This window comes from Henckelia pumila, chromosome 4, assembly GCF_033568475.1.
Source record: "Henckelia pumila isolate YLH828 chromosome 4, ASM3356847v2, whole genome shotgun sequence".
NCBI classification, from domain to species: domain Eukaryota; kingdom Viridiplantae; phylum Streptophyta; class Magnoliopsida; order Lamiales; family Gesneriaceae; genus Henckelia; species Henckelia pumila.
The window spans coordinates 189,878,851-189,893,116 of record NC_133123.1 but is presented as its reverse complement, the minus strand read 5'-3'; the positions used below and the strand labels follow the sequence as shown (position 1 = coordinate 189,893,116).

Here is a 14,266-nt window from a genome sequence, read left to right as displayed (position 1 = left end):
TTTCGCTTGATTTTAGAAGTTAAATTACATCTTTATTTTCATTTTTTATATTTTGGCACGTGAGTGCCTGACACACCCGCAATACACCCGCTCGAGCTATTTTTGTGTGCAAACAATATCATACTATAATTTCATCTCTCGATCTCAATTATAATACACAAAATCATTCAAAGGTAGCTAATATTTGAAAGCACAAAAACAATAAAATATGCACTTAAGAACTTCAAGAATTCAATCAAATAACCAATAAATAAATAATAGGTTCAAGCAACGGATTCCCTAATCTCAATAAACAAAACTTAGTTCATAATTATAATGAATAAAAGATGTTCGACAAAATTTTTCAATGATTTAAACATAGTTTAATCCAAAATAAATAAAGAACAAAATTTTGATATTAGAATAAAATCTCGAAATTGCTTTTGGTCATGATTTCTTTTCCAAAATAAATAAAGAACAAAATTTAGATATTAGAATAAAAGATGTTCGACAAAAGTTCTCCGTGCTCTGCTCTTCTCTGCTTTGCTTTCTGGTGCTGCTTGTCCAGAGTTTTTTTCAAATCTAAATTCTCTCTCCAATATATACTCCTGTACGTGAATATCCCAATCTCCAAATTCTTCACTTCTCTAATGCCGTGTTCTGTGTGATGGTTGGCTTCCCTCCACTATACGTATTTCACCTATTCTCCACCTCACCAATCCACTTAACCAATCCTAGATATGGGCCAATTTACGTGAATGAGGAAGAGAAATTCAAAATCCCATCTTTCTCTCAATTCGACGATGCTCTGTTTCTTCAAGATTCCTTTTAATGGAAAAAAAAAATCGAGACGGGCTGGACTTCAAATATTTAAAATCCTGCCCAATAGGAATGAAAATACTTATTTTTTTCCATCATTTCAACTCATATTTCTTGATCGGACCTATACGTTAGAAAAAAAAACACGATTTTTAGCCACCAACAACATTTTAACTATTAAAATTAAATTTAATCAGCAACAAATAAATTAAATATATATATCAAAATATGAACTTATCAGGTCAACTGCTAAAGTACATCAGTTTAGGTAGATCACATGCCCTTATACCCGATCCTAACAAGTGGTATAAGAGAGAGGTCCCTTCTCGTCTCTGAACATATTTCAAATGGCTACTTTGAGTGAGATCGCCAAGAGCTTTTGGTACATCACTGTGGACAACTGCACTACCAAGACTGTTGAGACATATTCTATGGCTAAGAATATCTGACAGCAGTTTATCACGCTAAGGGATGAGGTGATAAAGACTGAGGAGAGCAGGATTCCATTGATTAAACCTATTGAACAATACAAGAAATATTTAAATCAACAACACTCAAAAGACAATGGTTTTACGCTAAAACCGTTGTCTTTTGCTAACAACGATTTTAATTAAAACCATTGTCTTTGAACGTTTTTTCTTAATCAAAGACAACGGGTAAAAGACAAAAGTTTTTAAAAACTGTTGTCTATTAGCGGTTTTTGTTTTGGGCTACGACAACGATTTTTATCAACTAGTGTCTTAATACGCTAAAACCGTTGTCTTTTGCTAACAATGATTTTAATTAAAACCATTGTCTTTTAGCGTTTTTTCTTAATCAAAGACAACGTGTAAGAGACAAAAGTTTTTAAAAACTGTTGTTTATTAGCGGTTTTTGTTTTGGGCTACGACAACGATTTTTATCAACCAGTGTCTTAATGCATTTTTGATCTTAATGCATATTTGAAAGATCAATAAAACTGTGGTTTTTTTTATTTATTTAAAAATTGATATATTTTAATCATACATATACATGTACACATACTTAAACGTTTAACAAAAAGAACACAAAAAGGGAGAGAAAGAACCCTTACCCTACCCAAACCCATCGCCCGACCTCTTTATCTTAGTCCTTGTGTCGCCTCCGCTGCCTTACACCACCAGAAATGGGTCGGCCGACCTTGACTCACCTACCCATGACTTGTACCTTTCATTTTAGCTTTGAATATAAAAAAATCGAACCCTAAATCACGCGAAAAGAGGTGTTGTTCATGAGCTGTTTCTGTGCGTGATTTACTCTTCATTTTCGAGCAGATTTTGGGTCATTTCTTAATTTTATGGCTTAGATTCAAAGCTTAGCAAGCCCGAAACTTTCAGCTCAAAGCAACGGATCTTCTTGTGCACCGATCGAAGAGAATCGGGGGGGTATGAATTAAAAATTTCACTTGATTATTGCATGTAAGCCTTTGTTATTTATTGTATTAGGGTTCTTTTTGATGTGATGGTCTATTTTAGTATGTTAGCTTCGAATTCATGCTTTGATAGTAGGTTCAGTCTACATGTAGTTTATAAATCGAGATATGATACTGGCCTATTCGATTGCTTCTCAGATGTTGAAAACTGTGAGTTTTTTAATCCTTCATTCATACCAATTAGCTAGCTACTATATATTCACTTAATTTAATTAAAATGATCAATATTATCAGGTTAAATTACGTGTTGGTGCCCATGTATTACGTTCGGGTGAATTTCTGAGATTGTTGACAAAGGATCAAGTTGCAAGTTTCACATGTACATTTTTTCTTTTTCTTTTTTTAATTATTGAATTATAAGATATATAATTTGAAATTGGTGCAGCATGTGGGCAGAGCGGAGTTTTATACACAACGATAGCGTGTGTGACGCTATGACCTTGCTTCTATTCGTGTTTCTATCGGTCAAAAATGAGGAAAAATTATTACCAGAGATCAGATCAATAATAATTTTAGGGCTATGCCCATCAACAAGTGGAAAGATAAATTATTACAGCTCATTGAAATGAAATCCCAGTCTCTGACCCTGTCATTTGAGCTAAAAGTACTGCAGATTTAGATCCCAATCCAGTTCTTGGCTCCTGTATTTCGATTTTGCATTTTAGGTAATATCCAATTAATTACTTGAATTAGTTGGTTTTTATTAAGGATTAATGTTTTCTTGTTTATTTGTTAAAATTATGACATGATTCTGTTTAGGGAAGAGTGGATGTTTATTTCAGATTATTCAAGGATACGATTTGATGTGATTTGATGTTAAGCAGTAAATCATGAGCATGAACTAATTGAAATGAGTTGGATTTTATTGTTGCTTCAGACTCCTGAATTAAAAAACATAAATATGTATATAATTTCTCATTAATTATTTGTAAATATGGAAAGGATATTTTTAACGAGGGAGTAGTCCTTTTTGATATTTTTAACGAGGGAGTAGTCCGTCCACCTCTGGTTGATTGATGCATTGAAATGGTTGCGTTGTGTAAATGTTTCATTTAGGAATTTTTTGGTTTCGTGGTTCTAAAAGTTTGCATGTGTTCGGTTATTGAGTTAAGATCAACTTTGGTATCTTGTTCGTCTCTTTTGTTTTTTTAATGTTTTCAGACATGGTGGTTGTTATAGTTACATAACAGAGGCCGTTGTGTTTTAATATTTGTCCGAGTGGTTGTGATATTTTGGTTAAATAAAAACAATTAGCTATGCCAACAACAGAGATCAGTTATCCATTACTATCATGGCAATACGAGTCAACTTTACTTTATAAATACACAACTCCTTAACATTTTTCTGCATAAGTTCCTTACATCTGCAGAAAGCATCACAAAGCAATTTAATTCGTCTTCTGCTCTCAAGAAACCTTCAACTACTATTAGTGAAACGACCCTAACTCTATAATTAATAAATAAATATGCGGAAATTTTTTTTTTTTTATATTTACTAAATAAAATATGTACATATATGCCCATACATATATGCACAGAATAAAAATATTTAAAAATAAATAAATAAATAAACAATTAAATACTTAAATAAAAATGCATTCTTTAAAATAAAATAAATATCTGAGTCAAACATTTAATTAAAAATACTGCATAAATAAAATGATTAAAATTTGCATGCACTGTCAATATTCAATAAAATATTCAAAACTCACAACCACTGAAAAATAATATAAAATGTGTAACGTGCTGACATAATCAAAACATGCATGTGACTCAGACATCTATCACGGTCACGGGGTCACTGCATGCCCGCTCATACATCCTCGCCTCGGGTGGGTACAACCTCATCCTCAACGTACTCACCTGCACCATACCAGTGTAGTGAGCCTAGAGGCCCAACATGCTAACATAACAAGGGTTTAAAATAATTTAAATCAATTTAATACTAATACATACATATACATGAATGAGCATGCTTGAAAATTTCATAACATAACATAACTTAACTTAAATAACATAATACATAAACATTGTTGAGCAATTATTTTCTAACATCGCATGGTTGTATCCGTAGTGTAACCTTAAATCATACATTAAATACTGATTAGCGTGGAAACCAACGTACGTGGCGGTGACGAATCATCTCTTAAATTGACAGTAAACTGCCCTTCAATCATATGGGGACGAATCCCCCTTAAATTGTCACACTACTTCAACTTCCAACATAAAATATTTTCTTTTGCTCAACCTTAAACATTAAATCATGCATAAAATATTATTTCATGAATGCATGTACTTAAATAAAAATGTGTGTCCTTCATATATATTTAATTTGATTTCATACTAACATATACATATTAAAATAACTTCAATGCATAAAAATAATTAAATATATAATCAGGACACATGAAATTTTCTCATGGATTGTACTGGACTGCTGGCCCTACTCTCAAGCCCAATTACATAAATCTGGCCCATTAACACTGAGACTGGCCCAATAACATACTTAAGCCCATTAGAATTGTTCTAAGCCCAATTAAAATAATTTAAAGCCCATAAAACCTTCTAGGCCCAATAACAACTCAAACTGGCCCAATGGGCCCAAAAGCCCAAAGACTGGCCCAATAACTTTTATGGGCCCTAAAGCCCATAAAATTTAGAGGGCTCACTTAATTAAAATAATTTAACCCCAAATAATTAAATTCAACCCAAAATAATTAAATGGAGCCCAATAATATTTTAAGATTTAATTAGGCCCATTAAACCTTTAATTAAACTTAAAACTTAAAAATAAAAATACCCGAGCCCAACTAACTTAACCCGGACCCGGACCCAACTAACTTGACCCAAGACTTGACTGACCCGACCCGGACCTAACCACCCGACCCGGACCCTTCAAACCCTAAAGCCCCTCCTTCCCTTGCAACCGCAGCCGCGAGCAGCAGCCCTTCCAGGGCTGCTGCCGCCCTGCTCCGGCCACCCCTGGCCGGAGCCCCGCCGCCCAAACTTAGCCCACGTTTGGGCGGACCCAACCTAGCCCCTGACCCCGGCCCATGCACCCCACAGGACCGAGCCCCATCCCTCTTCCAACAAACCCTACCTGCGCATCCCTTCTCGGCCGACTGAACCAAACGCCCTCCTGGGCTCGTTTGGCTCGAGCCACTCAAGCCATTGGAGCCCAGGCCATCCCCACCCCCCTTAGAAAACCCTGACCAGCATCCATACAAGCCATGGAGGAAAAATATGAACATGATGGAAGGAATACAAGAACACAATGCATATCAAAGCGTTTTTCTGAAAAATCTTGAACAATAAACTGATGTTCACGCACGCACACATCTAATTACTGTCATGGCACAAAGAAAATAGAAGGAATCATGCCTTTCACCGAAAAACGAAGAGAAAACGAGCGTGAGACGATTTCGGGACGACGGGACGACGACGACAAGCTTTGGACCTTCAAAAGCGTGGCTATGGTGTTCTTCTTGGAGCTTGCTCGGTCGAAGAAGATGAAGAATAGTGAGGGTGGCGGCTGATGGAGGTGAGTGATCGGTTGAGAGGGTTTTGGGTAGCTTAGGTTTTGATTTTGTGTTAATTAAAAATATAGGTTAATTAAATATAGATAAAAGGTTTTAAATATAAAATATACAACTTAAACTCTTAATTAAAAGTTAAAATCTGATAACTAAATTTAAAATCTCGAAATTACAATTTAAGGGAATTTTAAAAATACTAAAAAGTCAATATTTTGGCTTATTTTGAATAAAAATGGACTCCTAAAATTATATAAAATTAAATACTAAAAATTTTGAGATAATAAAACTCAAAATAATATTTTAGGGCTCTAAAAAGACTCATGAAATAAATTGGCTAGAAAGTTGTCATCTCGTCCGTCCACGGACGCGATAAAATAATTAAAATACTAAAAATCATAAAAATCACTAATTATGGGTTAAATGCTTAAAAATAAATTAAATCATGCACAAATAATTCACATAATTATTTAACCCATAAATCTAAAATTTAAATAATTAAATATCCTAATTATGCATGCGGATTTACGTATTTAAAAATACCGGGTGTTACAATTCTCCCCCCCTTAAATTGAATTTCGTCCTCGAAATTAAAGTACTTACCCGAACAACTCCGGGTAGCGAGTCCTCATGTCTGCCTCGGTCTCCCAAGTAGCTTCCTCCTCTGAGTGATTCAGCCACTGGACTCTGACCATCGGTATGACCCGCGTCCTAAGCCTCCGCTCCTCCCTAGCCAAGATCCGCACTGGCCTCTCCTCATACGCTAGATCTGGTGGCAACTGTAAGGGCTCGAAATCCAACACATGCGACGGGTTGGAGACATATCTCCGAAGCATGGATATATGGAAAACGTTGTGCACTGCCGCTAGCCCTGGAGGTAGAGCTAAACGGTAGGCCAACGTGCCAACTCTCTCCAAGATCTGGAATGGCCCTATATACCTCGGATTAAGCTTGCTTCTCCGGCCAAAACGCACTACTCCCTTCATAGGTGACACCTTCAGGAATACGTGATCACCTACAGCGAACTCCAAATCTCGTCGTCTGGCATCTGCATAACTCTTCTGCCGATTCTGAGCAGTCCTCATCCGATCTCGAATCTGAGTCACTATGTCAGCTGTCTGCTGCACAATCTCAGGACCCAGTAGAATCCGCTCACCAACCTCATCCCAATGCACAGGAGATCTGCATCTCCTCCCATACAATGCTGCATAAGGAGCCATACCTATAGACGACTGAAAACTGTTGTTATAGGTAAACTCCACTAATGACAGTCTAGTCTCCCAAGAGCCCCGAAAATCAATGACACAAGCTCTCAGAAGATCCTCGAGAACCTGGATCACTCTCTCAGACTGACCATCTGTCTGGGGATGAAACGCTGTACTGAACAAAAGCCTCGTCCCCAAAGCTGTGTGCAGACTCTTCCAAAACGCAGATGTGAATCTCGGATCTCTGTCTGACACAATAGACAATGGTATGCCATGCAGTCTAACAATCTCTCTGATGTAAAGCTCCGCATACTGTGTCAAAGTATAAGTAGTCCTCACCGGCAAGAAATGAGCTGACTTGGTGAGTCTATCCACAATCACCCAAATCGCTGTGCAACCTCTGGCACTCCTCGGTAAGCCAACCACAAAGTCCATCGTAATATTCTCCCATTTCCATTCCGAAATAGGAAGAGGTCTAAGAAGTCCTGCTGGACGCTGATGCTCTGCCTTGACTTGCTGACAAGTCAAGCACTCTGACACCACTCTCCCGATGTCACTCTTCATCCCGGGCCACCAATACAATAGCTACAAATCTTTGTACATCTTCGTACTTCCGGAGTGAATGGAGTACGGAGATGTGTGAGCCTCTGCTATGGATTCGGGCCCTTAGCCGACCCTGTAAACTGCTTTTTCGCAGGAGGCTGCGAAGATGGTCGCTGATACCCAGCCTGAAACTGCCTCTTCCCCTGCTGCTCCCTCTGAATCTCTCTCCGACCCTCCTCGGAACGCAGGGCTCTACTGACTGCAGACTCATAAGTAAGGACGTCTGCCATGCGAACATCATGCTTGATATCCGCCTTCAAACCCTCCACAAACTGCCTCAACTTCTCTGGTGGACTATCTGAAATCAGAGGCACAAAGTGACAGCCCCTCTCGAACTGTCTCACATACTCAACCACTGTCTTGTCCCCCTGGCGGAGACTCATAAACTCACAGATCATGCGACTGCACACATCCTCAGTGAAGTACTTGGCGTAGAAGATACGCCTAAACTCTGCCCATGTCAGTGTAGGAAGGTGAACTCCCCTGGCTGCACCCTCCCACCAGAGCGCTGCATCACCCCTCAGCATGTACGTCGCACAGTTCACCCTGTCGGTGTCTGTGATCCCCATATAAGCAAAGATGGACTCCAGAGAGCGAATCCATCCCTCCGCCACCAAGGGATCGGTGGTCCCCACAAACTCCTTGGGTCCCTTCTTCTGGAACCTCTCAGCAACGTCCTCCTCATGGGACAACCTGGGACGAGTAGCCTACTGCTCTAACAGAGCAGTAATCCCCGCCATCATATTCGCATTGGCCTGCTCCAATGCTGCAATAGGGTTCTGCGGAGGTGGAGGTGGAGGTCCCCCACATCTGTTAACTGGTCTCGGAGGCATTCTGCACCACCACATATTTCTTTACGTAAATCGCCATGCATAACTAAGTGGTTTTACAAAAAAATTTAATGCTAACTTAAATTCTTATAAGTAAATCATGCTGTAAACACTTAAAACTTACAGACCGGTAGCGTGGATTTCTGAGCTCGCATAGCAGTAATGACCCCTCCAAGGACCGTGCTCTGATACCAACTGAAACGACCCTAACTCTATAATTAATAAATAAATATGCGGAATTTTTTTTTTATATACTTACTAAATAAAATATGTACATATATGCCCATACATATATGCACAGAATAAAAAGATTTAAAAATAAATAAATAAATAAACAATTAAATACTTAAATAAAAATGCATTCTTTAAAATAAAATAAATATCTGAGTCAAACATTTAATTAAAAATACTGCATAAATAAAATGATTAAAATTTGCATGCACTGTCAATATTCAATAAAATATTCAAAACTCACAACCACTGAAAAATAATATAAAATGTGTAACGTGCTGACATAATCAAAACATGCATGTGACTCAGACATCTATCACGGTCACGGGGTCACTGCATGCCCGCTCATACATCCTCGCCTCGGGTGGGTACAACCTCATCCTCAACGTACTCACCTGCACCATACCAGTGTAGTGAGCCTAGAGGCCCAACATGCTAACATAACAAGGGTTTAAAATAATTTAAATCAATTTAATACTAATACATACATATACATGAATGAGCATGCTTGAAAATTTCATAACATAACATAACTTAACTTAAATAACATAATACATAAACATTGTTGAGCAATTATTTTCTAACATCGCATGGTTGTATCCGTAGTGTAACCTTAAATCATACATTAAATACTGATTAGCGTGGAAACCAACGTACGTGGCGGTGACGAATCATCTCTTAAATTGACAGTAAACTGCCCTTCAATCATATGGGGACGAATCCCCCTTAAATTGTCACACTACTTCAACTTCCAACATAAAATATTTTCTTTTGCTCAACCTTAAACATTAAATCATGCATAAAATATTATTTCATGAATGCATGTACTTAAATAAAAATGTGTGTCCTTCATATATATTTAATTTGATTTCATACTAACATATACATATTAAAATAACTTCAATGCATAAAAATAATTAAATATATAATCAGGACACATGAAATTTTCTCATGGATTGTACTGGACTGCTGGCCCTACTCTCAAGCCCAATTACATAAATCTGGCCCATTAACACTGAGACTGGCCCAATAACATACTTAAGCCCATTAGAATTGTTCTAAGCCCAATTAAAATAATTTAAAGCCCATAAAACCTTCTAGGCCCAATAACAACTCAAACTGGCCCAATAGGCCCAAAAGCCCAAAGACTGGCCCAATAACTTTTATGGGCCCTAAAGCCCATAAAATTTAGAGGGCTCACTTAATTAAAATAATTTAACCCCAAATAATTAAATTCAACCCAAAATAATTAAATGGAGCCCAATAATATTTTAAGATTTAATTAGGCCCATTAAACCTTTAATTAAACTTAAAACTTAAAAATAAAAATACCCGAGCCCAACTAACTTAACCCGGACCCGGACCCAACTAACTTGACCCAAGACTTGACTGACCCGACCCGGACCTAACCACCCGACCCGGACCCTTCAAACCCTAAAGCCCCTCCTTCCCTTGCAACCGCAGCCGCGAGCAGCAGCCCTTCCAGGGCTGCTGCCGCCCTGCTCCGGCCACCCCTGGCCGGAGCCCCGCCGCCCAAACTTAGCCCACGTTTGGGCGGACCCAACCTAGCCCCTGACCCCGGCCCATGCACCCCACAGGACCGAGCCCCATCCCTCTTCCAACAAACCCTACCTGCGCATCCCTTCTCGGCCGACTGAACCAAACGCCCTCCTGGGCTCGTTTGGCTCGAGCCACTCAAGCCATTGGAGCCCAGGCCATCCCCACCCCCCTTAGGAAACCCTGACCAGCATCCATACAAGCCATGGAGGAAAAATATGAACATGATGGAAGGAATACAAGAACACAATGCATATCAAAGCGTTTTTCTGAAAAATCTTGAACAATAAACTGATGTTCACGCACGCACACATCTAATTACTGTCATGGCACAAAGAAAATAGAAGGAATCATGCCTTTCACCGAAAAACGAAGAGAAAACGAGCGTGAGACGATTCCGGGACGACGGGACGACGACGACAAGCTTTGGACCTTCAAAAGCGTGGCTATGGTGTTCTTCTTGGAGCTTGCTCGGTCGAAGAAGATGAAGAATAGTGAGGGTGGCGGCTGATGGAGGTGAGTGATCGGTTGAGAGGGTTTTGGGTAGCTTAGGTTTTGATTTTGTGTTAATTAAAAATATAGGTTAATTAAATATAGATAAAAGGTTTTAAATATAAAATATACAACTTAAACTCCTAATTAAAAGTTAAAATCTGATAACTAAATTTAAAATCTCGAAATTACAATTTAAGGGAATTTTAAAAATACTAAAAAGTCAATATTTTGGCTTATTTTGAATAAAAATGGACTCCTAAAATTATATAAAATTAAATACTAAAAATTTTGAGATAATAAAACTCATAATAATATTTTAGGGCTCTAAAAAGACTCATGAAATTAATTGGCTAGAAAGTTGTCATGTCGTCCGTCCACGGTCCCGTCTACGCGATAAAATAATTAAAATACTAAAAATCATAAAAATCACTAATTATGGGTTAAATGCTTAAAAATAAATTAAATCATGCACAAATAATTCACATAATTATTTAACCCATAAATCTAAAATTTAAATAATTAAATATTCTAATTATGCATGCGGATTTACGTATTTAAAAATATCGGTTGTTACAATTAGGTTGGTGATGCCTCAAATAATCTAACAAGTATATATAGCTGTCACATATACACAACACAATTCTTGATGAAGTATGCATTTAAAGATTAATTTTTTTTTTTGCAATAGTTTGATGTTTCTGGAATCCAAACAAAGGGGTGCAAAGTTCGATTCAAATTTTTATTGATTTATTTTGTTTAACATCATATGTTGCAAGAATCACAAATTGATGTTACTTTTGCTGCTGCAAGAATCAATGGAATTCCACAATGAGCAAGCAAGGGATTTGTTTCACCAGAGGAAGATTACGAGGGGGAAGATCGAGATCAAGCGGATCGAAAACACAACGAATCGGCAGGTGACCTGCTGCAAATGCCGCAACGGTCTGCTGAAGAAGGCCTATGAATTATCAGTGCTTTGTGATGCTGAGGTTGCTCTAATTGTCTTCTCCAACCGTGGCCATCTCTACGAGTATGCAAACAATAGGTAAAGAAAAGTATAATTTTGTGTGAAGGGGGTTTATCATCCACTTTCCTAATTATTGTTACTAATTCATTGGAGTTTAGATGCTCCCTCTTTATCATTCCGTATGCATTATTAATCTAATCCCTTTCTGTGCGCTGATGTTCTGATTTTAACAAGGTTTTTGTTGGATCCTAAATTCTGTCTATTTTATTCCCACACGCTTCTGATGGATTTTTTAGACGATCAGCAGCCAGTATGCTTAGTGGGAAGAAACCTATTCATATAGCTGTAAGTTATTTCTTAACCCAATTCTCACTTCCTATTGGCAGTTGTTGGTGGGTTTCCAATAAAAATTGCAAGAGAAAAATGGGGAGCGCGAGGACCTCATTGTGTTTCTTCATTCTGTACTTGGTTGATGACTGTTTTATCTCCATTTGTTCTGAGATTTCTTCCTGTCACTTAATTACTGATTGTTTGCTCTTCCTTTTCATTGCATTTCTTTCGAATTTTCAGCCTGTTGTCAAGAAAGGTACCTCCAGTAAATTGGTTTCTACCAAGAAAGGTGATGTAGGAGGACAATCAAAATTAAGTTGCAAAAACCGCTGAACTTGAAGATGTAGAGGTAATTAATGGGCATGCCCGCATCTCATTATAGCTTTCTTGTAATGGTAGCCAACATATATGATATCACAATTTCATTTATTTGATTCGTGTGTCTTGATTTACAGCTGGATGAAATGAGTCTGGAAGAGATTGAAAACAGATTAGGATCCCTTATACAGTCGGATATAATTTATCAGTTGAAGAGTGTTGTTTGGAAAGAGAGACTTGAAAGTCCATTTCTTTGAATTAATGTTTTGACATTTTTCTTTTCTACTTTAATCTCTATGTTTTCAGGAATTTCTTCTTTAGTCATGTCATTGGCTTTGGTAGTTAATTTTGAAGGTTTTGGGCCAATATTTTTGCTAATTTTGCTTCCATTAATGGTTTCCCATTTGTATTTATATTGCCCTTTGCTATTCTAAGAAGATTATAGTGAGAAAATAGGGGTACAGGAAAATGGGTGGGATGTGTGCCTAGTGAGGAATGTTACATCCTCTCTTCCCTCCTAAAAATATGCCACTTCACCTATACGCAGCAGAATTTGAAATGGTCATAAAAAACACGCAGATAATTTTAAACCATATTTATGTGAATTAGTTCTTTGACATTGAATGTTATGGTAGATTTTTCAAGACTGTTCTGTTGAAATTTCACATAAATTAATACTCTTTTTTGCTTGATTTTCATAGGAAAAGCTTGCGAAAGTATGGTTATGGCGAACATATTTATGTTAATACTGATTACATTCACTTGATTAGTAGAACCATAGAAGTTAGATTTCAATTGATTGAATATTTACTGAATACACCAGTTAGATATCCATTTCAAGGTTGAAGCTGCAGGGTAACTAGAATTTAACCTAGAAGATGGGCAATCTTGGATTTCTTGTATAATTCCATAGTATCATTGATAAAAAATTTAGATGGTTTAGTTTGAATACTAGGTAGTAAATATTGAAGGTGAGGATTGTGCATGCTATGATTGAAAACGAGGCAATAAAATATGTCTTTGATGCTTATCAAGTATAAATTTTTAATTTCATGCTGCATTGATAGATTCAAAGTGTATCTCCTTATCTCGTTATACCAATTAATAGTTTAATCTTCTTAAAGAACATGATCTCTATGACAATTTGAACTTTTTGAGCAGTACTTCAACTATATGGGCATGTTAGATGTGTAGGGTTCATATGATAAAATGGAGGCTCTATTGACCAGAACATCCACCCTGTAGATATTTTTTTATTAATGGCTGCTTCAGAGGGTGATAAACCGAAGATCGAAGAGTTGATGCGAGCTGGAGCTAATCACACCATCAAAGATGCAAAGGATCAGACCATCTTGTCGATATTTTTTTGTAGTGTTCATTGAATTAAAATTTTAATTTCGAGTGATTTGTAATACTAAAAAAATGGTATATTAAAATTTATTTTTGAAATTTTAAATTTTGGTTTATTTATAATATTGAAATTTATATATTAATTTTTAATTTTATTTTGTTTTTATATGGAAAAAGACAACGGATAAAATTCGTTGTCGTTGAGGGTCTAAAACTGTTGTAACTGATGGTGTTGTTAAAAATACGCCCAACAACAACGGATTTTATCCGTTGTCTTTGAAAGCAAAGACAACGGGTTTTTGACGTCCTACGACAACGGATTTTATCCATTGTCATTTGGCGTTTTTGTTGTAGTGGAAGAACCTATTGAAGAACCATGTTGCTCATATAGATCCCCAAGCTTCACTGATGAAGATAAATATAGTTGCTCTGTGGCTTTTGATGATCAATCTTCCATCAACGAACATACATCCAACCAGCCTTCTACGAGTGAACATGTATTTGACTTTAACTCAAATGAATTTACACAAGAAGAGTTAGTCAATGCGCTACACGAAATGACTGATACCAAAGAGTGTGCTTATCATTTGAGGAAGTCAA

The 14,266-nt window shown here is 37.1% G+C and overlaps 1 protein-coding gene across 12 annotated transcripts; it reads left to right on the top strand.

Annotated features, from left to right (window-relative positions):
* The first annotated feature begins 1,861 nt into the window (after positions 1-1,861).
* LOC140860198 (floral homeotic protein AGAMOUS-like) lies at positions 1,862-13,819 on the top strand. 12 transcript variants are annotated; one of them, XR_012143623.1, is made up of 5 exons: positions 1,862-2,201; positions 2,634-2,913; positions 11,512-12,013; positions 12,239-12,347; positions 12,454-13,819. XR_012143623.1 is itself a non-coding variant. In XM_073263059.1 (4 exons), the coding sequence occupies exons 1-3, from the start codon at positions 11,490-11,492 to the stop codon at positions 12,329-12,331; spliced, it is 432 nt and encodes a 143-aa protein (XP_073119160.1). In that variant the 5' UTR covers positions 10,749-11,489; the 3' UTR covers positions 12,332-12,347; positions 13,562-13,819. The 12 variants fall into 12 exon arrangements, 5 of the variants coding, with proteins under 5 accessions (XP_073119160.1, XP_073119159.1, XP_073119163.1 ...); XR_012143628.1 differs by lacking the exon at positions 2,634-2,913; XR_012143626.1 differs by lacking the exon at positions 2,634-2,913 and having other exon boundaries at positions 1,862-2,234.
* Positions 13,820-14,266: the final 447 nt, after the last annotated feature.

Bases quoted from the DNA above. Each gene is read 5' to 3' on its own strand.
- LOC140860198 (XM_073263059.1), top strand. From the start codon at position 11,490: ATGTTACTTTTGCTGCTGCAAGAATCAATGGAATTCCACAATGAGCAA. The intron at 11,747-12,054 runs GTAAAGAAAAGT...TCCTATTGGCAG, and splicing joins TACGAGTATGCAAACAATAG to TTGTTGGTGGGTTTCCAATA. The intron at 12,137-12,238 runs GTTGATGACTGT...TCGAATTTTCAG, and splicing joins GTTTCTTCATTCTGTACTTG to CCTGTTGTCAAGAAAGGTAC.